At 37.9% G+C, this 25,011-nt stretch overlaps 1 protein-coding gene and 1 pseudogene across 1 annotated transcript in view; both read left to right on the top strand.

Moving 5' to 3' along the window:
• The window catches only part of COX16 (cytochrome c oxidase assembly factor COX16), a 33,262-nt gene that overhangs the window by 4,185 nt on the left and 4,066 nt on the right, over positions 1-25,011 (top strand). The window contains exons 3-4 of the mRNA XM_025869785.2: positions 7,337-7,408; positions 24,786-24,848. Coding sequence (XP_025725570.1) covers positions 7,337-7,408; positions 24,786-24,848 — 135 coding nt within the window. The remainder of the gene's footprint in view (positions 1-7,336; positions 7,409-24,785; positions 24,849-25,011) is intronic.
• LOC112822887 (U2 spliceosomal RNA) lies at positions 22,406-22,542 on the top strand (annotated as a pseudogene).

Raw genomic sequence — 25,011 nt, 5'->3', positions numbered from 1 at the left:
TGGTTCCTACACACCAAAAAATTAACCCATTTAAAGTGTTTGGTTCAGCGTTTTTGGTATATTCACAGAGTTATGCAGCTACCACCACTGTCTAACTTTAGAATAATTTCGTCATCCCAGAGGAGACACCATGCTCATTAGTAGTCACTTCCTATTTTCTCCTCCCTCTCCCCCCAGGAGATTAGCAACCACTAATCTACTTCTGTTTATAGATTTAGTAGCATAATACAACATGTGGTCTTTTGTGACTGACTGCTTTCAATTAGCATAGAGTTTTCAAGATTCATTCATGTTGTAACATGTGTCAAAACTTCATTCCTTTTTATGGCTAAATAATATCCCATCATTTGGATAGACAGTTTTTTAATCCGAATCCTATCCTATTTATTTATCATTTTATTTATCCATTGATGAACATTTAGATTGTTTCCATTTTTTGGCCATTGTGAATAATGCTGCTACGAACATTCATGTACAATTTTTGTATGGATGTATATTTTCATTTCTCTTAGTATATGCCTAGTAGTAGAATTGCTGGGCCATATGATAACTCCATGTTTAACATTTTGAGGAACTGTCAAGCTATTTCCCAGAGTGGCTACATCATTTTACATTCCCGCCAGCAATGAATCCTCCACGTCCTTGCCAACACTTGTTATTGTCCATCTTTATTATACCCTTCCCAGTGGATGTGAGGGTATCTCACTGTGGTTTTGATTTGCATTTCCCTTATGACTAATGATATGGAACATCCTTTCATATGGTTATTGGTCGTCTGTATCTCTTTTTTGCAGAAATGTTTATTCACATCATTTGCTCGTTTTTAAATTGGGCTATTTTTCTTTTTATTGGGTAGAGGTTTCCTTAAACACCTGGAACCAGTAAATCTTTGTTGAGGGGCTTTGTGTGCTTGTTTTGGTGCGTCTTCAGCACTCAGCCAGGCAGGTTACAACTCTGCCTTGAGCTTTTACTTCCTGCTTGCTCAGAGACTCAAGGTTAGCCATAGACAAGTGTTTAAGGCCTTCTCAGATCTTTCCTGAGCTTACACACCACTCTGGGCATGGGCACAATTCTGTTCATGAGCATTTCCTTCTGGATTCTCAGGAATATGTTTGAACTTTTCAGAGTCCTCTGTGGACACCTTATTTCTCATATTTTCCTTTTAAGCTTTTTGGTTAGACTGTTATTTGCCCTGTTGCCTACCACCTCAGGCAGTCATGATGTTAAACAATTGCCTCTGAATTTTTTCAACAAACACTTCCTGAGAGAAGCCTGTTAGTACTGGTTGAGCTCAAAGTCAGGAAAACTGAAGACAGCCTTGTGACTGAGGTTTCCAATGAACCACCAGATTTGATCAAGCAGTGACAGTTCTCAGAGAATGATGTTTTAAGGAGCCCCAGCCCCATTCTGCCCCATGATTGCATTCTATTTCATTTATTTATTTATTATTAAGATAATGTATTATTTGTTTCAGGGGTACAGGTCTGTGATTCATCAGTCTTACACAATTCACAGCACTCACCATAGCACACACCCTCCCCAATGTCCATCACCCAGCTACCCATCCCTCCCACCCCCCTCCACTCCAGCAACCCTCAGTTTGTTTCCTGAGATTGAGTCTCTTACGGTTTGTCTCCCGCTCTGGTTTCATCTTGTCTCATTTTTCCCTCCCTTCCCCTGTGATCCCCTGTCTTGTTTCTCAAATTCCTCATATCAGTGAGATCATATGATAATTGTCTTTCTCTGATTGACTTATTTCGCTTAGCATAATACCCTCTAGTTCCATCCACGTCGTTGCAAATGGCAAGATTTCATTTTTTGATGGCTGCATAATATTCCATTGTATATATACCACATCTTTATCCCTTCATCTGTTGTTGGACATCCATGCTTTTTCCATAGTTTGGCTATTGTGGACATTGCTGCTATAAACATTGGGGTACACGTGCCCCTTCGGATCACTACGTTTGTATCTTTGGAGTAAATACCCAGTAGTGCAATTGCTGGGTCATAGGGTAGCTCTATTTTCAACTTTTTGAGGAACCTCCATCCTGTTTTCCAGAGTGGCTGCACCAGCTTGCATTCCCACCAACAGTGTAGGAGGGTTCCCCTTTCTCCGCATCCTCGCCAACATCTGTCGTTTCCTCACTTGTTAATTTTAGCCATTCTGACTGGTGTGAGTTGGTATCTCATTGAGGTTTTGATTTGTATTTCCCTGATGCCGAGTGATGTTGAGCATTTTTTCATGTGTCTGTTGGCCATAGAAGGAGGGATAAAAAGCTTCCAGGACAAACAAAAACTAAAAGAATTTGCAAACACCAAACCAGCCCTACAAGAAATATTGAAACTGTAAGCAAAGAGAGCCTAAAAGTAACATAGACCAGAAAGGAACACAGACCATACACATAACTCTTACCTTACAGGCAATGCAATGGCACTAAATTCACATCTTTCAGTAGTTACCCTGAATGTAAATGGGCTAAATGCCACAATCAAAAGACATAGGGTATCGGATTGGATAAAAAAACAAGACCCATGGGGCACCTGGGTGGCTTAGTCGTTAAGCATCTGCCTTCTGCTCAGGTCATGGTCCCAGGGTCCTGGGATCGAGCCCCGCATCAGGCTTCCTGCTCCGCGGGAAGCCTGCTTCTCCCTCTCCCATTCCCCTTTCTTGTGTTCCCTCTCTCGCTGTGTCTCTCTCCGTCAAATAAATAAATAAAATCTTAAAAAAAAACAAAAACAAAACCACACACAAGACCCATCGATATGCTATCTGCAAGAGACTCATTTTAGACTTAAAGACACCTCCAGATTTAAAGTGAGGGGGTGGAAAACCATTTACCATGCTAATGGACATCAAAAGAAAGCTTGGATGGCAGTCCTTGTATCAGACAAATTAGATTTTAAACCAAAGACTATAATAAGAGAGGAGCATTCTATTTGTTTTCATGGTTACCATGGAGCTGGGGCGGAGAGGTGGGAATAAAAATGGCACCAAGCTTTCTGTTCTTACTGAAAGGCAGTCTTCTTAAGAAAATGTTCCCAACATTATTGCAAGTCTTTGCTTAATTTTCAAATTTCTGAAAAAGTTGATTTGAGAACTTTTGCCAGTTTTCTCATTGCTGTGATGGAGAAGGTTTTTGGAGATTCCTAGTCTGCCATTTCACTGATGTCACCTTTTGGTTCTTTTTTTCTATTTGGTGAGATTTTTTAATTTTTCATTTGTTTTAAGAACATCGGTTACTGCTCTCTGAAGCATTTTTATAATGATTCCTTTTAAATCTTTGTTAGATCATGGGACGCCTGGGCGCCTCAGTTGGTTAAGTGGCCAACTCTTGGTTTCGGCTCAAGTCATGATCTCAGTGTCCTGAGATCCAGCCACATCCAGCTGTCATGGGCATGGGGGCCTCCCTGCTCAGCGGGGAGTCTGCTTCTCCCTCTGCCCCTCCCCCACAGGTGCAGGCATGGTGCTCTCTCTCTCTCTCTCAAATAATAAATAAATCTTAAAAAAATAAAATCTTTGGCAGATCATTCCAACATCTGGTTTATCTCCATGTTAATAGCTCTTGATAGTCTTTTCTAATTCAGCTTGCTGTTTTCCTGACTCTTGGTATGACAAGTGAGTTTTTATTGTATCATGGACATTCTGCGTATTATGTTAGGAAACTCTGTATCCTATTTAAGTCTTCTACTTTAGCAAGCAGTCACCATGCTTAGACTTAGCTGTAGGTAGTAGCGTACTATTTAAGGCTTTCTTTCCAATGATAATTTAGGTTCCAGAGCCCTTGCAGTGCTATTCTGGTCTGCTCTGTTTACCTGGTGTTGCTTGATCCTTTCTAAAGGTGGAGTGTTAGTAATCAACATGCGAATATTTTTAAAGTTATAATATTGAGCTCACAAAAGAAATTAATGTAGATAGAGAAGACCAGTCATTGTGCCCTGGGGTACTCCAACAGAAGGGGATTGAGTGTACAGGAAGAACCAGTAAAGGACACTAGAAGTATTCTCAGGTAAAAGAAAAACCAGGTTTAAGGGAAAAGGAGGAAAGTGATCAACTGTGTCAAATTTTGCTCATGAAATAAGATGAGAACAGAGAGTTAACCATTGGATTTGGTAACGTGGATGTCTTTGGTGGCTGGAACGGGTCTAAGAGAGAATGGGAGGGACAGTGAGCATCAACAACTCCTTTGAGAAATTTTACTGCAGATAGGAACAAGGAAAGAGGGTAGTAATGTGAGGAAGTGAGGTCTAGAGAAGTTTGTTAATAAGTGGGAGAAATAATAGCATTTTTTATGATGAATCGTGGTAGTGAGCAAGATTTTCATGATACAGGAAACAAGAGAACTGATGAATCAGGGTCCTTCAGTAAATAAGATGATATGGGATCTATTGCACAAATGAAGATATTTAGTTAGGAGTGTAGATACTGTGGTAATGAGGGGTAGGTGGTGTAGTGCAAGTCTGACCCCAATCAGAATTAGCACAGACTTCACAGAGTAAGGGAATAGTCCTTCATGAAACGCCGCTTATTTCAGACACCAGCTGAAAGCTCTGGGATTCTTGGCCCACCTGTGCTTCTGATCAACTGGCTATAAATTTGTGGGTTCCTATTAACCCCCTCAAGTTTAATAATTCACTAGAATGACTCACAGAACTCAGGAAAGTACTATATTTATGATTATTGTTTTATTATAAAGGGTACAAAATTAGGAACAGCCAAAAGAAGAGACCCACAGGGTAAGGTCTGGGAAGGTCCCAAATGCAGTTTCCATGTTTTCCTCCTGTGAAATCAGGGCATGCCACCCTCCCAGTGCATTGATGTGTTCACCAACCAGGAAGCTCAACCAAGCTTCAGTGTCCAGAGTTTTTTTTTTTTTTAAGATTTTATTTATTTTTTTGTCAGAGAGAGAGAGCACAAGCATGGGTAGCAGCAGGCAGAGCAGGTAGAGGCAGAAGCAGGCTCTCTGCCAAGCAAGGAGCCCGATGCAGGACTCGATCCCAGGACCCTGGGATCATGACCTGAGCTGAAGGCAGACGCTTAAGCGACTGAGCCGTGTCCAGAGTTTTTTTTAATTGGGTTTCATTATCTAGGTATGGTTAATCGAATCATTAACTGTGTGAGGGAACTCAGTGTCCAGCCCCATCTCCTTGGAGGTCAGGTTGATATCATATGGCTTAAAGCCCCACCCCTCTAGTCACATGGTTGGTCATTCCAGCATGGCCCACTGGTATACTGCAACTATCTAGGGGCCTACCACGAGTCACCTCGTTAGCATAAATTCAGGTGTGGTCCTAGGGGCCCACCATCAATAACATAGATACTCCTGTCACTCAGGAAAGTCCAAGTTAGTACCGGCCTCTCAGGAACCCTAGACAAAGTTCAGACAAATTCTTCGTTATGTAACATGTGGGTACTGTAATTGCAGTAGTTCCAGAAAGAGGTGATGGTGGCCTGGACTAGAGTATTAGAAGAAGGTATAGTTAGAAATTGTCAGATTCAGGAAATATTTTGAAAGTAGAGGTGACAGAACTCAGGGATGGATTAGATGTGAGATATGAATGAGAGGAGCTTATGATGATTACAAAGAAGTTTGCTTGAGCCGTTAGATGAAAGCAGTTGACATTTACTGGGATGTGAAAGATGGGGCAGAAAGAGTGTTGGGGTAAAAGTGAAGAGGGTTTTTTAAAATGTTAACTTATATATATCTGTTAGACTTTTTCTTAAAGATTTTATTTATCTGAGAGCATGGTGGGGAGAGGCAGAGAGAGAGGGAGAAGCAGACTCCCTGGTGACAGCCCAATGTGGGCGGATCCCAGGACCTGGAGATCATAACCTGAGCTGAAGTCAGATGCATAACCAACTGAACCACCCAGGCGCCCCATATATCTGTTAGGCTTTCAAGTGAAAATGTCAGGTAGGAAAGCATGTTTCAGTTCAGTGGGATGTTTCCCATTGAAAATGTGCATTTGGAAGTTGTTAGGTTATAGAGCCTCTTTATAGCCATGAAATTGGATGACATCAGCTATGGACTCAGTGTTGGTTGTGAATAGTTAGAAGAAATGTGAAGATTTGAGCCTTTTGGATACCCCGCCCCTGCCATTGGGAAGATGAGGAAGAATGAATAAAAGGAGACTGAAACAGAGTTATGAAAGCCAGGGATGTGTCTTTTCATTGAAACACAAAGACAAAAGTTATTTTACTTATACAAATTAATTCTTACATATTGACATTGCCAGATATTAGCTGCTTATATATAACATGTTATTCCTGATTTGTTGTCTTTTGATTTTATGTTGTTTTTATTTCATTTATTTGTCAGTATAGACATTTAAAATTTTTGTGTGGTCAGACTTACTGGGTTTTAAAATTTATAGCCTCAAGGTTTTGTTAGTATTTCAACTTCAAAATCATGAAAGTTTTATATTTTACATTGTTTTATATCTTTATATTTCCTTATTTGGTAATATTAATATATTGATATAAAAAGGAAGGTAGGGATCAAACTTTATTTTTATCCAAATTGCTAGACTTTTACAGCTTTAGGATTAGGGGTGAAAGCCCATTAGATTATTGGAGGAGATGATAAAGCAGCAATGCCAGTTGGAGAAATCTTGTAAGGTTTGCCATATATTAATAAGTGTGGTGTATTTTATGAGATTCTTTTATTAGTTGGTAAGAAAATGGAGAAAAATGCTGTCTAGTTAGCTTATTTTGCAAACACATAAAATTGAAAGAATTCTGGTCTTGAAGAAATGAGGCCAGAATTTAATTCCTAGCTTTACTCAGTATAACCATAGGCAAGTCATTTAGTTGCCTGTGCTTTTATTTCATCTGTTAAATGGATTTTTTTCTTAGCTTTAGTTCTTTTGTAAGATCAACTAATATAATGCTTGTGATAATGTTATTTAAACCATAAGGTGGAATACTAGTATGCGGGTGCAGCTGGGTGGCTCAATTGGTTAAGTGTCCAACTCTTGGTTTCATCAGGTCATGATCTTGGGGTCATGTGATCAAGCCCCACGTTGGGCTCTGTGCTCAGCACTCAGCACAGAGTCTGCTTGTCTCTCTCCCTCCCCTTCTGCTCCTCCCCCCCTCAAATAAATAAATAAAACCTTTAAAAATGAACAAACAAACTAATGGGGTACTGACTTTGGTATTTGGTAATAGGATAAAATGTTTCCTAGTGACAGTACATACTGCATCTACTCTGAACAGATGAATGGTAACTCACCAAGAAAATAATATATTGGATTTCATATAAGCTGCCACTATTGGCATTAATCTGTAGACTGAATTCTGTCCTTCTGTTTTGTTTGTTTCCTCTCTTTGTTTCAGTTGCTGATTGTTGGAGGTTCTTTTGGTCTTCGTGAATTTTCACAAATCCGCTATGATGCTGTGAAAATTAAGGTAAGGACTGTAATTGGAATCTGACATGTGGCTGTGTATACGATTGTTCTGGTTTAGATATGTATACTCAATGTACTAAGCAGTCTGAGTTTTGTTTAATTTTTCAAGGGGTTGTATGATTTGCTTATTCTTTAAGACAACATGAATGATCATATGGAAGTGAATCATGAAATGTAAAGAATTTAGTTATCTTATTCATAGAAAATTTGCAATACTGCATTCTCCAATAAAATATATTCAGTAGAGTTTTTTTTAGGATTTAAAAGGGACTGAAGAATGTTGGACAATTTCACTCCCATTATATTACTCCAGTTATAAATTAGCTATTTCATATTAATACCAGTAATTTTATAAATTATATTGGTATATAAAGTCTACTGATATACTAATACGGAAGGAAAGGAAAATTATTTTTCATTACAAATAATGATACTTATCTTTTTAGGTATATAATATTTTATATATTGTATATAAAGCTATATATTTATATCTAAATATATGTAAAATTTATTTTACAGGTGAGGAAACTGAGGTTCATTTAGCTTCAGTAGCTAACCTGTGGTTACATGGCTATTTAGAGGTAGTGCTAGGATTTTCACTCTTTGATTACAGTTACTAACAAATTTAGGCCAAGTGTTACATAAAAACTCTAGTTAAGTAACTGATTAATTCATTCAGAAGTATGTAGTTTTTGTTTGTGGCCACATTGATATTTGAGTTTTTTCCCAAGTTTTATTTATATATAAAACATATATATAATTTCCTATATATATATATAATATTTATACATATAAATTTTCTACCAATATTATTGAGATCACTAATGAAATATATATTATATAATATATATTAATTATATTAATAATTATTGGTAGGAAAGTAAAGAGTATTAAAGGGACCTATTCAGTCTTGTTTTGTTTTTTTTTAAAGATTTTATTTATTTATTTAACAGAGAGAGACAGAGCAAGAGAAGTTCTGAACACAAATGGGGAGTGGGAGAGGGAGAAGCAGGCTTCCCGCCGAGCAGGGAGCCCGATGCGGGGCTCATTCCTAGAACTCTAGGATGATGACCTGAGCCAAAGGCAGATGCTTAACGACTGAGCCACCCAGGCACCCCCCCATTCAGTTTTCTCAGTTAATTTTATAGTTTAAGAGAAACACCAACTCCAACTAGTCTTAAAGACAGTAAGAGGGTAAATATTAAATTTAAAAAGAATGTATAATATATATAATGTATATATATAATTTAATATATAATATATAAATAATAAATATAATATATAATAAATATATAAATAATATAAATAAATATATAATATATAAATATATAATTTAATATATATTAATATATATAATATATTATATATATATAATCTTCCATGAAATCATGTTTTTATTTACTTTTTTTTATTACTTTTTCCTTTAGTATCTTGGATATATATGTTACTTTACATACATCCTACATACACCAACTATAGATCTGCTTTTATTGTCTAATTTTTTTCTCTTGTTGGTTTTGTAGGTAAATGTTCTGTCTTTGAACACACCTTGTAATTTTTTATTTTTTTAAGATTTTATTTATTTGAGAGAGTGAGAGAGAGAGAGAGCATGAGCCAGGAGAGGGGCAGAGGGAGACAGAGAAACAGACTCCCCGCTGAGCAGGGAGCCTGACCTGAGGCTCAATCCAGGGACTCCGAGATCATGACCTGAGCCAAAGGCAGACGCTTAACTGACTGAGCCACCCAGGTGCCCCGACCTTGTAATTTTTTAAATTAAATATTGGATATTGTTTGTAAACACTTGTAGAGATTCTAGGTGGTATTGTTTTCCTCCTGAAGGGGTTTTATGAAGCCTGTGCTCCTCCCAGGGTAGAGTTTTTTCTGGTAGGCAGATAGACTGGGGGCTAATCCCCTTACTACTCTGGAGGAGTATTGAGGTCGATCACTTCTCCTATGTCTGTTGGCCACTTATATTTCCTTTTTTATGTGTCCTCTGTTGTGATGTTTCAGGTTTTGGTTGCCCATTTTTTTCTGTGGGTTGTTGGTCTTTTTCTTATTGTTTTGTTAGATTTCTTTATACATGGCAGATTATAACCTTTTAGTCATCTTAATGGTGTCTTTTGATGAACAAATTTAGTGTAGTCTGTTTTATTCCTTTTTTACTTTGTTACTTTTTCTTTTTGTCCTTTTAAGTTTTTCTTACGCCAAAATATAAATATTTTTCTATATGATTGCTAAAATTTTTGTTTTGCCTTTTATACTCAGGTCTGCAAATATAAAACCCAAATGAAATTGATTTTTTTGTATACAGTATGAGGAATTGTGATCTGATTTATAAGAAATAACGTATTTGGTCTTTGCCCTATTTTCTGGCATTGAGCTAAAACCCCTGGAATTTCCTAAGTGATGAGAGCAATTCATTCCATGAATTTATGGAATGCCCCTAGCTAACCTAAAGATGGGGGCTGGTTGCTAGGAGAGCCAGCCTTGTGAGACAGGGTTGGAACTTGCCGTTCCAACCCCTTGACTTCCAGGGAGGGGAGTTGGGCTAGAGGTTGAATCAGTTGCCAATGGCGAGGACGTAATCAACCATCCCCATGTAATGAAGCCTCCATAAAAACCCAAAAAGATAAGGTTCAGACAGATTCCTGACTGGGGAACTTGTAGAGGTGCTGGGAGAATAGCCCTCTTAGAGAGGGCATGGAATCCCCACAGCCTTTCCCTATACCTTGCCTGTGTGTTTCTTCCATCTGGCCTTTTATAAAGTGTTTCAATTCTGTGAGCTGTTTGGGTAGCAGTTGTTGGAACCTCCAGTCCATAGCCAGTGAGAAGTACAGGTGACATCCTGGATTTGCAGTTGGTGTGTGAAGTGGGGACGGGGGCTGTCTTGGATGACTGAGCCCTTAACCTGTAGGATCTGACTCTATCTCTAGGTAGGTAGTGTCAGAATTGAGTTAATTCCTTGGTGGTTTGAAAAAAAACCCACACATATTGGAGGAACTGTAACCGAACTAGCTGTAACTGAACTAATGTGAGTTCATTTGCTCCTTGGTGAGTTGCAGATAGAGATTACAGCAGATAATCCATAAGAAATTGCAGCAGGTGGAGTTGTCACACAAAGGAAATTTTATTTGCAGCAAATAAGGAGATCGTGGGAATAACTTCCAATCGTGACTACCCAAACAGGGGTGAGAGAGTTCTTTTTATTTAAGATTAGGATGAATATTCAGAAAGGGGAGCTTTGTCATCACACATAAAGGCGGGAATAAGGTTGTGCAGATGTGTTTTATGAAGCCTGTGCTCCTCCCAGGGTAGAGACTTTAACATTGTACTGAAGCAGAGTTAACTATTGGACAAAGGGAAGGGGCTATGGATATGATCCAAGAGCCAGTATAAACTGGATGGGATCTTGGGCTGGTTACCTCAGGTAAGGTCTGCAGGGCCTCCTTGTTTGTTCATAGGCTAGGACCTTCTCAGTTGACCCAGAGCCAGTATATTTCTTAGTGGGGTCTGAAAAGAAACAGTAGCTGGCTACAGAGAAACAGTTCTCTGAAAAACAAGCTTTAAATTTTCTGCTAGTTTCAATCGTGCGAAGACAACTCAAGAATGTGCTGAGTCAATCTTTACTTCCGAAACGGCACTGGGAGTTTTACCATTGATTTTTTTGTCTCTGATATGGTTAGGCTATCTACTGGCCTATTAGAGACTTAATTTTTTGCATTTCCTTTGTTCCCTTAAAATTCTTAACTACTGTGGTTTTTTTTTTTTCCATTTCTTTGTAATTCTAACACCCTCTAGGCAGTTCTGCAAGTGTGCTTGGGCAGGTAGAGTTGGTAAGGCACGATAGATCCGGGGGTGGGGGGCTGGTGGGAGGGGACAGCTGGGGACCTGAAATGTCTGGGTCTTTCTTTTTCTGGGGGCCCCTAACTCTGCTTATAGAATGTTTTCCCTAATGTAGACAACAAGTTGTCCAAGCGCCATTTACTGACTTAATATTTTTTCTTTTCTTTCTTTTTTTCTTCTTTAAAAAGATTTTATTTATTTGATAGAGACACAGCGAGAGAGGGAACACAAGCAGGGGGAGTGGGAGAGGGAGAAGCAGGCTTCTGCTGAGCAGGGAGCCCGATGTGGGGCTCCATCCCAGGACCCTGGGACCATGACCTGAGCCGAAGGCAGACGCCCAACGACTGAGCCACGCAGGCGCCCTGACTTAACATTTTTTCTTTCCTGCTCTTCTGTCCTGTTTTGTTGTCTGTTCTGTTGTATTAGTTTATTTACAAATTACATTGTGGTTTTCAAATTAATTGTGCATTCCTGAGAGATGAACTCACCTTGATCTTGGTGTATACTGTCTTTTTGTAGTGTGTTCTTCAGGAATTCTGCATTAGTGAAGTTGGCCTGTTCTCTTACTGTCTTTTTCAAATTTTGACATCAAGCTTATGCTCACCACATAACTAGAAGGTTTTTTGTTATGCTGGCATTATTTCTTCTTTAGTAAAATCCATTGGTAAAGCCATCTGAACCTGGGGTTTTCTTTATGTGAGATTTTAAAATACGGATTCAGCTCTTTATACATTACAACACTGTTCAAATAGTTTATTTTTTCTACATGTTAGAAAGTTACACGTTAGAAACTTGTAGTTTTCTATAAATTTGTCCATTTTGTCTAAATTTTCAGTTTTGTTGGCCTAAAAGTATTCATATTATCTGAGTATCAGTTGCCCATAAAATTTATGTTGTTCACCTCCTTTTTTTTTTTTTTAAAGATTTTATTTATTTATTTGACAGAGAGAGACATAGCAAGAGAGGAAACACAAGCAGGGGGAGTAGGAGAGGGAGAAGCAGGCTTCACCATGGAGCAGGGAGCCTGATGTGAGGGTCGATCCAAGGACACTGGGATCACGACCTGAGCGGAAGGCAGACGCTTAACGACTGAGCCATCCAGGCGCCCCTGTTGACCTCCTTTTCATTCTAAATACTTATTTGTGATTTCTTTCTTCTAAGTCAATTTTACTTGCGATTTATCGGTTGCTTTTGGTTTAGTTGATTCTCTTGTCATTCGTTTGTTTGATCTTTAGTTAGTTCTGTTCTCTATTTTTTCCTTTGAGTTTCTTTTTTCTAACTTTATGAGATAGATTCTTAGCTCATTCCGTTTCCATCTTTTTTTGTAATATAGGCTTATAAGCTGATGAATTTCCTTTTAAACATGGGCCTAGGGCGCCTGGGTGGCTCAGTTGGTTGAGCAACTGCCTTCGGCTCAGGTCATGATCCTGGAGTCCCTGGGTCGAGTCTCGCATCGGGCTCCCTGCTCAGCGGGGAGTCTGCTTCTCCCTCTGACCCTCTTCCCTCTCATGCTCTCTATCTCTCATTCTCTCTCTCTCAAATGAATAAATAAAATCTTTAAAAAAAAATCTAAACATGGGCCTAGCTATGTCATGCAGGTTTAATATATAATATGTTCATAATCCTTTAATTAAAATTTTTTTCAGTTATTCAGAAGCTATTTAGAAGTATTATTCCTAATTTATAAGTATAGATTTTCTTATTATTTTTTATAATTTTTTTATTAACATATAATTTATTATTTGTTTCAGGGGTACAGGTCTGTGATTCATCAGTCTTACACAGTTTACAGCGCTTACCATAGTACCTGCCTTCCCAGTGTTAGTCATCCAGACATCCCATCCCACCCACCCCCCTCCACTCCAGCAACCCTCACTTTGTTTCCTGAGATTAAGAGTCTCTTATGGTTTGTCCGCCTCTCTGGTTTCATCTTGCTTCATTCTTCCCTCCCTTCCCATGTGATCCTCTGTCTTGTTTCTCAACTTCCGCACATCAGTGAGATCATATGATACTTGTCTTTTTCTGATTGATTTATTTCCCTTAGGATAATACCCTCTAGTTGTTGCAAATGGCAAGATTTCTTTTTTTTGATGGCTGCATTAATATTTGTATGTATATACCACAACTTTTTTATCCATTCATCTGTTCATGGGCATCTAGGCTCTTTCCATAGTTTGGCTATTGTGGACATTGCTGTTATAAACACTGGGGTGCACATGCCCCTTCGGATCACTATGTTTGTATCTTTGGACTAAATACCCAGTAGTGCACTTGCTGGGTCATAGGGTAGCTCTATTTTCAACTTTTTGGGGAACCTCCATCCTGTTTTCCAGAGTGGCTGCACCAGCTTGCATTCCCACCAACTGTTTAGGAGGGTTCCCCTTTCTCCGCATCCTTGCGAACACCTGTCATTCCTGACTTCTTAATTTTAACCATTCTCACTGGTGTAAGGTGGTATCTCATTGAGGTTTTGATTTGGATTTCCCTGATGCCAAGTGATGTTGAGCACTTTTTCATGTGTCTGTTGGCCATTTGAATGTCTTCTTTGCAGAAATGTCTGTTCATGTCTTCTGCCCATTTCTTGATCGGATTATTTGTTCTTTGGGTGTTGAGTTTAATAAGTTCCTTATTGATTTTGGATACTAGCCCTTTATCTGAGATGTCATTTGCAAATATCTTCTTCCATTCTGTCAGTTGTCTTTTGGTTTTGTTGACTTTCTTTTGCTGTGCAAAAGCTTTTTATCTTGATAAAGTCCCAATAGTTCATTTTGCCCTTGCTTCCTTGCCTTTGATGATGTTTCTAGGAGTAAGTTGCTGCGGCTGAGGTCAAAGAGGTTGCTGCCTGTGTTCTCCTCAACGATTTTGGTGGATTCCTCTCTCACATTTAGGTCTTTCATCCATTTTGAGTCTATTTTTGTGTGTGGTGTGAGGAAATGGTCCAGATTCATTCTTGTGCATGTGGATTTCCAATTTTCCCAAAAGCATTTGTTGAAGAGACTGTCTTTTTTCCATTGGACATTCTTTCCTGCTTTGTCGAAGATTAGTTGACCATAGAGTTGAGGGTCCATTTCTGGGCTCTCTGTTCTGTTCCATTGATCCGTGTATCTGTTTTTGTGCCAGTACCATACTGTCCTGATGATTACAGCTTTGTAATAGAGCTTGAAGTCCAGAATTGTGATGCCACCAGCTTTGCTTTTCTTTTTCAACATTCCTCTGGCCATTTGGGATCTTTTCTGGTTCCATACAAATTTTAGGATTATTTGTTCCATTTCTTTGAAAAAAGTGGATGGTATTTTGATAAGGATTGCATTAAATGTCTAGATTGCTCTAGGTAGCATAGATATTTTCACAATATTTGTTCTTCCAATCCATGAGCATGGAATGTTTTTCCATTTCTTTATGTCTTCCTCAATTTCTTTCACGAGTATTTTATAGTTTTCTGAGTACGGATTCTTTGCCTCTTTGGTTAGACTTATTTCTAGGTATCTTATGGTTTGGGGTGCAATTATAAATGGGATCGACTCCTTAATATCTCTTTCTTCTCTCTTGTTGTTGGTATATAGAAATGCCAACATAGAATTTATATCCTGTCACTTTAGTGAATTCCTGTATGACTTCTAGCAGTTTTGGGGTGGAGTCTTTTGGGTTTTCCACATAAAGTATCATATCATCTGCAAAGAGTGAGAGTTTGATGTCTTCTTTGCTGATTCAGATGCCTTTTATTTCTTTTTGTTGTCTGATTGCTGAGGCCAGGACTTCTAATACTATGTTAAAAAGCATTGGTGATAGCGGACATCCCTGCCGTGTTCCTGACCTTAGGGGAAAAGCTCTTAGTTTTTCCCCATTGAGAATGATATTTGCTGTGGGTTTTTCATAGATGGATTTTATGATATTGAGGTATGTACCCTCTGTCCGTACACTGGGAAGAGTTTTAATCAAGAAAGGATGCTGTATTTTGTCAGGTGCTTTTTCTGCATCTATTGAGAGGATCATATGATTCTTGTTCTTTCTTTTATTAATGTATTATATCACATGGATTGATTTACAGGTGTTGAACCAACCTTGCAGCCCAGCAATAAATCCCACTTGGTGGTGAATAATCCTTTTAATGTACTGTTGGATCCTATTGGCTAGTATTTTGGTGAGAATTTTTGCATCCATGTTCATCAAGGATATTGGTCTGTAGTTCTCCTTTTTGATGGGGTCTCTGGTTTTGGGATCAGGGTAAAGCTGGCCTCATAAAATTGAGTTTGGAAGTTTTCCTTCCATTTCTATTTTTTGGAAGAGTTTCAGAAGAGTAGGTATTAATTCTTCTTTAAATGTTTGGTAGAATTCCCCCTGGGAAGCCATCTGGCCCTGCGCTCTTGTTTGTTGGGAGATTTTTGATCACTGCTTCAATTTCCTTACTGGTTATGGATCTGTTCAGGTTTTCTGTTTCTTCCTGGTTTGGTTTTGGTAGTTTATACGTCTCTAGGAATGCATCCATTATAATATGTTCTTATAATTGTTTGTATTTCTTTGGTGTTGGTTGTGATCTCTCCTCTTTCATTCATGATTTTATTTATTTGGGTCCTTTCTCTTTTCTTTTTTGATAAGAGGCTTATGTCTAGGGGTTTATCAATCTTATTAATTCTTTAAAAAAACCAGCTCCTAGTTTTGTTGATCTGTTCTACTGTTCTTTTGGTTTCTATTTCATTGATTTCTGCTCTGATCTTTATTATTTCTCTTCTCCTGATGGGCTTAAGCTTTATTTGCTGTTCTTTCTCCAGCTCCTTTAGGTGTAGGGTTAGATTGTGTATTTGAGACCTTTCTTGTTTCTTGAGAAAGGCTTGTATTGCTATATACTTTCCTCTTAGGACCGCCTTTGCCACATCCCAAAGGTTTTGAACAGTTATGTTTTCATTTTCATTTGCTTCCCTGAATTTTTTAAATCTTCTTTAATTTCCTGGTTGACCCATCATTCTTTAGTAGGATGCTCTTTAGCCTCCATGTATTTGAGTTCTTTCCAACTTTCTTCTTGTGATTGAGTTCTAGTTTCAAAGCATTGTGGTCCGAAAATATGCAGGGAATGATCCCAATCTTTTGGTACCTGTTGAGACCTGATTTGTGACCCAGGATGTGATCTATTCTGGAGAATGTTCCAGGGGCACTAGAGAAGAATGTGTATTCTGTTGCTTTGGGATGGAATGTTCTGAATATATCTGTGAAGTCCATCTGGTCCAGTGTGTCATTTAAAGCCTTTATTTTCTTTTTGATCTTTTGCTTAGATGATCTGTCCATTTCAGTGAGGATGGTGTTAAAGTCCCCTACTATTGTTGTTTTATTGTCGATGTGTTTCTTGGCTTTTGTTGTTAATTGGCTTATATAATTGGCTGCTCCCATGTTAGGGGCATAGATATTTAAAATTGTTAGATCTTCTTGTTGGGTAGACCTTTTAAGTATGATGTAGTGTCCTTCCTCATCTCTTATTATAGTCTTTGGTTTAAAATCTAATTTGTCTGATAGAAGGATTGCTACCCCAGCTTTCTTTTGATGTCCATTAGCATGGTAAATGTTTTTCCACTCCCTACTTTAAATCTGGAGGTGTCTTTGGGTCTAAAATGAGTCTCTTGCAGACAGCATATCGATGGGTCTTGTTGTTTTATCCAATCTGATACCCTGTGTCTTTTGATTGGGGCATTTAGCCCATTTACATTCAGGATAACTATTGAAAGATACGAATTTAGTGCCACTGTATTGCCTGTAAGGTGACTGTTACTGTATATTGTCTGTGTTCCTTTCTGGTCTATGTTACTTTTAGGCTCTTTCTTTGCTTAGAGGACCCCTTTCAATATTTCTTGGAGGGCTGGTTTGGTGATCGTAAATTCTTTTAGTTTTTGTTTTTTGGAAGTTTTTTCTCTCCCCTTCTATTTTCAATGAGAGCCTTCCTGGTTATAGTATTCTTGGCTGCATATTTTTCTCATTTAGTGCCCTGAATATATCATGCCAGTCCTTTCTGGCCTGCCAGGTCTCTGTGAATAGGTCTGCTGCCAATCTAATGTTTCTACCATTGTAGGTTACAGACCTCTTGTCCCGAGCTGCTTTCAGGACTTTCTCTTTGTCTCTGAGACTTGTGAGTTTTACTATTAGATGTCGGGGTGTTGACCTATTTTTATTGATTTTGAGGGGGGTTCTCTGTGCCTCCTGGATTTTGATGCCTGTTTCCTTCCCCAAATTAGGGAAGTTCTCTGCTATAATTAGCTCCAATATACCTTCTGCCCCTCTCTCTCTTCTTCTTCTGGGATCCCAATTATTCTAATGTTGTTTTGCTTTATGGTATCACTTATCTCCCGAATTCTCCCCTCGTGATCCAGTAGTTGTTTATCTCTCTTTTTCTCAGCTTCTTTATTCTCCATCATTTGGTTTCCTTTTTTTTAAAGATTTTATTTATTTATTTGACAGAGAGAGAGATAGCGAGAGCAGGAACACAAGCTGGTGGAGTGGGAGGGGTGAAGCAGCTTCCTGCCGAGCAGGGAGCCTGATTTGGGACTCGATCCCAGGACTCTGGGATCATGACCTGAGCCGAAGGCAGACGCTTAATGACTGAGCCACCCAGGCACCCGTCATCATTTGGTTGTCTAAGATCACTAATTCTCTCTTCTGCCTCATTTATCCGAGCAGTTAGAGCCTTCATTTTTGATTGCACGCCATTAATAGCCTTTTTGATTTTGACTTGGTAAGATTTTAGTTCTTTTATTTCTCCAGAAAGAGATTCTCTAGTATCTTCTATGCTTTTTTCAAGCCCAGCTAGTATCTTTATAATCATCATTCTGAACTCTAGTTCGACATCTTGCTAATGTCTGTATTAATTAGGTCCCTGGCAGTCGGTACTGCCTCTTGTTCTTTTTTTTGAGGTGGGTTTTTCTGTCTTGTCATTTTGTCCAGAGAAGAATAGCTGAATGAGAGAACAAAATGCTAAAAGGGTAACAATGACCCCAGAAAAATATACACTAAACAAAACAGAAGAGACCTGAAACTGTGGGGAAAAGAAAGAAAAAAAAAAAAGAATATGATCAGGCTGGTGAATAGAACAGAGCCATACACTAGATTTTGGGTGTATTTTGGTCTTGTTAGAAGAAACTGCCTCCCAAAATTTTAAAGAAAGAAAAACTTATATATGTACAAAAATAAGGGTAAAAAGATGAAGAGATGGAATATGACTGTAAAGATGAAAATTTAAAAAGATTTTGAAAAAGGAATTGATAAGTTGGTTGAAAAAGAACAAAAAACTTATAAAAAATGTGATTAGGTGGGAGACTACGATAAAGTAATATACTAGATTTTAGGTTATATTTTGGTCTGTTAGAAGAAACTGTATCCCAAAATCTTAAAGAAAGAAAAACGTGTGTGTGTGTGTGTGTGTGTGTGTGTGTGTACACACACACACAAAGTAAGGTTAAATACAATGAAGGGATAGAATATGACTGTAAAAATGAAAATTAAAAAAAAGATTTTAAAAAAGGAATTGGTAAGATGTTGGGTGAAAAAGGAAAGAAGAAAAATTCAACTAAAAAATAGAAAAGGAAAAAACTAAAGAAAATTAAAAAAATTAACTTTGAAGGATTAATGAATCATGGGAGAAAAGCAATGAATTCTGTGTGCTGTACTTCTCTAGTGCTGGAGTTTTACAGTTCTTATTGATTGGTAAACTTGGTCTTGGCTGGATGTTCTTGCTGATCTTCTGGGGAAGGAACCTGTTGCAGTGATTCTCAAATGTCTTTGCCTGAGGCAGAATTGCACTGCCCTTGCCAGGGGCCCCGCTAAGTAATGTGCTCAGGTTTGCTCTCGGGAGCTTTTGTTCCCTGAAAGCTTTCTGTACAGCTTTGGAGGAGGAGAGTGAAAATGGCGGCCTGCCAGTCTCTGGTACCGGAGGAGCTGAGAGCTCTGGGCCCCACTCCTTAGTGAGCCCCCAGAGAAAAGCATTCAATCACCCCTGTCTCCCTGGTCTCCGGCTGTGCCCTGAGCTCACCCAGCCTGTGACTGAGTGTTTCTATCTGTAGCACACGACCCCGTTTGGAGTCTCCAAACCCAGCAGATTCCTGTGGTGCGCTGCCATGCTGTTCCTCCCGGGGGAGGAAGGGGAGTCTCCCTGGATCTGCCACTTGTTGGGTCCCTGCAGCCAGCTTTCCCATTCCAATACCTGGGAGCTCTGCTGCACTCAGGCACCCCCGGTCTTTCTGTGACCCCAAGGGTCCTGAGACCACACTGTCCCGCGAGGGTTCCACCCCCTGCTTAGCCACTGGAGCGACATCCCTCAGCGGAGCGGACTTCTAAAAGTTCGGATTTTGGGCTCCGCTGCTCTTATCACTTGCGGGTAGTGGCTGACGGAGGCTCCCTCCCCCCGCCATTTATCTTCTCGAATATTGCCTCGGATTCACTTCTCCTCATGTCCTACCTTCCAGAAAGTGGTCACTTTTCTATTCATAGAATTGCTGCTATTCTTTTCTTTGATATCCTGTTGAGTTGGTAGGTGTTCTGAATGGTTTGATAACTAGCTGAATTCCTGGGACCAAACTTTAGGTCTCCTCCTCCGCCATCTTGCTACTTCTCCTACTTATTTTTTATTGATTTCTAACTTAGATGGCATTGTAATCAAATAATATTTTCAATGAGTTCATTCTTTGATATTTGTTGAGCCTTGTTTTATGACCCAACGTATGATCAGTTTATATATAAATAATGTGTGCTTGAAAAAATGTATATCTGGCACTGTTGGGTACATATTAAAAATTTATACATCCATTTGGCCAGGTTTGTAGGGTTTTCTCAAATTTTCTGTAGTGTTGACTTTTTAAATCTGTTTTTTCTATCTGCTTCTGAGAAAATTGTGCTAACATCTCTCATTATGATTCCATATCACCATGATAGTAGGCACACATAATTTCAGAATTATTACATCTTCATGGGGATTTGAGTTTTTAGTGTAATGAAGTTTTGGTTAAAAAACAAAATTTATATAAATTTAAATATCAATAAATTTAAAGATCAAATTGGTTTTATTCAGTGATTCATGCATCAGGCAAATGGAAAGGAGCTCTGAGCAGGGACAAGGAAAGAGCACATTATTTCATCTTTCTTGGGGGGACAGACAAGGACAATCAGGTAGTTTACCTCACTACTCTGACCAGGAAATTCCAGACTGACTGGTTAAGATTACATTCCTGGGGGAGGGTGGAACTTAGGTTAGATATTAAGTTTCAGTTTGGTGACATGCTTAGCAGAAGTCACTCCATTTTGGGCCTTTTGTCTTTTTCTTAACACTTTGCTTGCTAATAATGCTTTTTTCCTTAAAGGCTGTTTTGTTGCATGTCAATATAACTTCTTTAGCTTCCTTTTTAATCTTAACTTTTCTATAAACATAAGTTTTAAATATATATCTCTTATAAACAATATATGTTTTTAATAGTCTTTTTAATTGGATCATTAAATCCATTTATACTTAATGTAAATTTTTATATATTTGGGTTTAAATATGCTTTCTTTTTATGCACTATTTGTTACAATTATTTCTTTTTGACTTTTGTTTGTCCTCTTTTGGATTAATAATGTTTTATTAATTTGTTGTTCTGTTGGTTTGAAAGCTGTATTTTTACTTTTCCACGAGGGGTTACTGTAGAGATTGTTGCAGGTTTTAGTTTTTGTTTTTTTCCTCCTACTGTTTGGTCTTGAGGGGGAGCAGGATATGCTTTCCCAAAATGAACCATTTTGACATGTGGATTATTTTGAGCTGAAGACCCAGCAGACTATGGAAAAGCTTTTTATCTCCTTTAACTGCCTAAAACAACTTAGATGGAGGGCCTGTACCAGGAAGAGATCTTTTACCAGATATATAACTTTTTATACCAGAAAGACTTACCTGCATGGCATAGTAGACATTTGTTTACCAAACATTTGCTCTTTTCATCTTCCTGTGATTTTCTTCCTCCCCTTTTAAACCTTAGTTCCCTACCTCATTTTCCTTAGCTCAGAATGATATTTAATTGCCTAACTCAATTGCCTGGCTACCTGTGAGTCTCATATCTTTGTGGGCCTCCCATACATACATAATTTTTTTTTCTCCTGTTCATGTGTTTTACGTCAGTTATTAGGCCGGCCAATGAACCTAGAAGGGAAGAAGGGAAAATTCCTCCCCAACATCCTGGTTTTGGTATTAGGGTAATGCTGGCTTCATAACATAAGTTGGTTTCCCTCCTTTTTTATTTTCTGGAACAGATTGTGTGGAATTGGTGTTACTTTCTTAAATATTTTATACAATTTGCCAGTGACACCTTCTGGGCTTCAGTCTTTTTTAAAATGTATTTAGCTATAGATTTAATTTTTTAAATAGATAAGACTATTCTGGTTATGGATTCTTCTTTTTCTGACATTTCCTAATTGGTTTTCACTTGAGTAAAGAAACCCTATTGATTTTGTATGTAGATCCATGCACTTTGATTGATATTTATCTGTTAATCTAGCCACTTTGTTGAATTCTGTTAACCGTAGTCATAGTAAATATTCTTTTTTTTTAAAGACTTTATTTATTTGAGAGAGAGAGAGAGAACGAGAGAGAGAGAGAGAGCACATGAGAGGGGGGAGGGTCAAGGGAGAAGCAGACTCCCTGTCGAGCAGGGAGCCCGATGCGGGACTCGATCCAGGGACTCCAGGATCATGACCTGAGCTGAAGGCAGTCGCTTAACCAACTGAGCCACCCAGGCGCCCATAGTAAATATTCTTAATAGAGGAACATTAGAAGCATTCCCATTAAAGCCAAGAATAAGAAAAGAATATTCATAATTGTAGCTACTTTTTAGTACTGTTTTGCAGGTCATAGCCCTATACCATATATAGTCAAACAGAAAAAAGAAATAAATGGTGTGAAGTTTAGAAAGAAAGAATGGAAAATGTGATTATGTGCAGATGAAATGTTGCCTACCAAGAAATTTGTCTGCTGAAGAAGATTAAAACTATTAGAATGAATAAGGTAGTTCAACAAGGTCACTCTTCACTTCTAAATGCTTTGTAATTTTCATTTTTTATAACCTCTTTAACATGTTAATATAATTTAAAACTTCTTTAGCTTCCATATATTTGGATTCTTCCTGCAGTTATCTTTTTGCTATTGATTTTAAATGTTACCACTTCTCAGCCTTTTGGCTAAGATCAAGTGATTTTAAATGTTATCTAATATAGTCTGTGTGGCATGTATGACAATATTTTTTACATGTGAATTTGCCTAGTTTTCCCTTCTGCCCTAGAATAAGTTTAGTTCTTATAAACATATTGTGTGTATTTGAGGGGAAATGGCAATCTAAATTTTGGGGGCTCAAAATTCTATATATGCCTATTAGAAAAATCTTATTATTTTACTCCTATTTTCAATAATCACATTAATTTATAATCTGCTTGATCTATTAGATTCTGTAAAAGGTATGTTAAGCTCTTCTAGAATGTTTGTGTTTAGGGGCGTCTGGGTGGCTCAGATGGTTAAGCATCTGCCTTTGGCTCAGGTCATGATCTCCATGTCCTGGGATCGAGCCCCATGCCTGGCTCCCTGCTGAGCAGGGAGTTTGCTTCTCCCTCTTCCTCTGCCTCTCCCCACTTTTCCTACTCTCTCTCTCTCTGTGTCTCTCTCTGTCTCAAATGAATAAATAAAAAATTCTTTAAAAAAAAAAACCTTTCTCTTTAAAAAAAAAGTGTTTATCCATTTTGATGCATACATTTTATTTTACTTATTTTATTTTTATTTTTTAAATATGTATTTATTTGACAGAGAGAGACACAGCGAGAGAGGGAACACAAGCAGGGGGAGTGGGAAGGGAGAAGCAGGGTTCCCGCCGAGCAGGGAGCCCAATGCGGGGCTCAATGCGGGGCTCGATCCCAGGACCCTGGGATCATGACCTGAGCCAAAGGCAGACACTTAACGACTGAGCCACCCAGGCATCCCTTGATGCATACATTTTAAAGCAATGTAGTCACATGATATTTTATAATTCTTACATATTTTTGAAAAATTGTTCCATTTATCAATATAAAATCTGCCTTTTTGATAGTTTGCCTTGAACTCTGTTTTATCCATTATAAATACTGCTATTTAGTGATCTCCCTATCCCCATAGCTTTTTTGTTGGTGTATCATTTTTATAGCCCTCTACTGTCAACCTTTTGCTTTCATTCTTTTTTATGTGCATTTCTTGTAAGTAGTGTATAGCAGGATTTTTTAAAGTTGAGAAAATCTCTACTAGTTAATAGATGAGTTTAATATTTACTGTAATTATTGATACATTTGTATGTATTTCTACCACTCGAAACTGATTGAGAAAAAAATCAAGTAAAAGTCAAGAAAGAAGAAAAGATAAAACAGTAAAAATAAAACTGAGGTTGAAAATAATCTTCCATCAATAGCAATACTGAAATAATTCTATCTTCTTTTACCGTACAAGGTTGCTAATGAGCAGTCTTTTTTCTTTTTTTTTTTTTTGAGCCGTCTTTTTTCTAATCCATATTCCTTTGTAAGTAAACAGTCTTTTCAACTCTTTTTGGTTTTGAGATTTTCTTTTTTATCCTTAGTATTCTAAAGCTTTACTATTACTTGATTAAGAATGGGCAGTTTTTGTTTTGTTGTGGTTATTTTTTATTGTGTTTTTTCAATCTTGGGACTCATGTTTCTCTAAATATTCAATTAATTACTGGTCAATTATTTAATTATATCCCTTCTTCCATTCTCTTTGTTCTCTAATTCTGAAACCCCTAATAGACATGTGTTGGAACTTTTGGATCTAGCTTTTATAATACAGCTTTTCTTTTGTTCATCCCAACTCTTGTGCAGCATTCTAATGGAATCTTCAGGTTGTATTTCTAGTGTGTTAATTTAGTCTTAAATTCAGTCACTATTCTGCTCTTCCATTTATGTTAATTTGGGTTTTGTTGTTGTTGTTTGTTTATTGACTTCTGCAATCACATTGTTCTTTCCTTAACACTTTGCCACACACAGATAACATGACATCAGCTCCTGTTTAACACTGTGGAATCCTGTCTAATATTTTCTTAGACACTTTATTTCAGGTGTATTGAAGGTGTTCTTTTTTGTTTTCAAGAGCAGCATACATTTATTAGTATTTTTATGTAATAACATCATTTAGGGTGGTGGTTAACAGCATGGACTGTGGAAGCACAAGGCCAAGGTTCAAAGCCAGTTTCTTCCTCTTCAATAAGTAATTCAAACTCCTTGTGTCCCATTATCTTTACTTGTGATCATCATCATCATAATTATATGTTTTTGTGAGTATATGTCAAAATGCCTGGCACATAAAAAGTGCTCAGTAAATATTAGCTGCTGACAGTTGTAGTAGTAGTGGTAGCAGTACCTTAGTTATCACTCTACGGTTGGACTGATCGAGATTTTGTCATGTGTTTGTTATCTGCCTTACCATCCCAGCCATCCCTTATGTGACTTTTTAAATTCAAGTTGCATATAACAGACTTAAATAACTTATGGCTCCTCTTTCTTTTCTACAGATTGATCCCGAATTAGAAAAAAAACTGAAAATGAGTAAAGTATCATTGGAATCAGAGTATGAGGTACATATGTTAATGTATGTTGTATGTTAATATCTCTTTTGTAACAGTCTTACTAGTCAGTGACTGATTCTGTCTGTCTTAAGGTGAATTTGAATTACTACCAGTGCAGAAAAAAATTACCCCAAACAATATGGTATTGGGACAACTAACTATGTAGTCATTT

The sequence above is a fragment of the Callorhinus ursinus genome, unplaced genomic scaffold (genome assembly GCF_003265705.2).
Source record: "Callorhinus ursinus isolate GAN/ISIS: 27379988/994484 unplaced genomic scaffold, GSC_fseal_2.0 scaffold8, whole genome shotgun sequence".
Lineage (NCBI taxonomy): Eukaryota > Metazoa > Chordata > Mammalia > Carnivora > Otariidae > Callorhinus > Callorhinus ursinus.
This window is presented reverse-complemented; position numbering and strand designations above follow the sequence as displayed.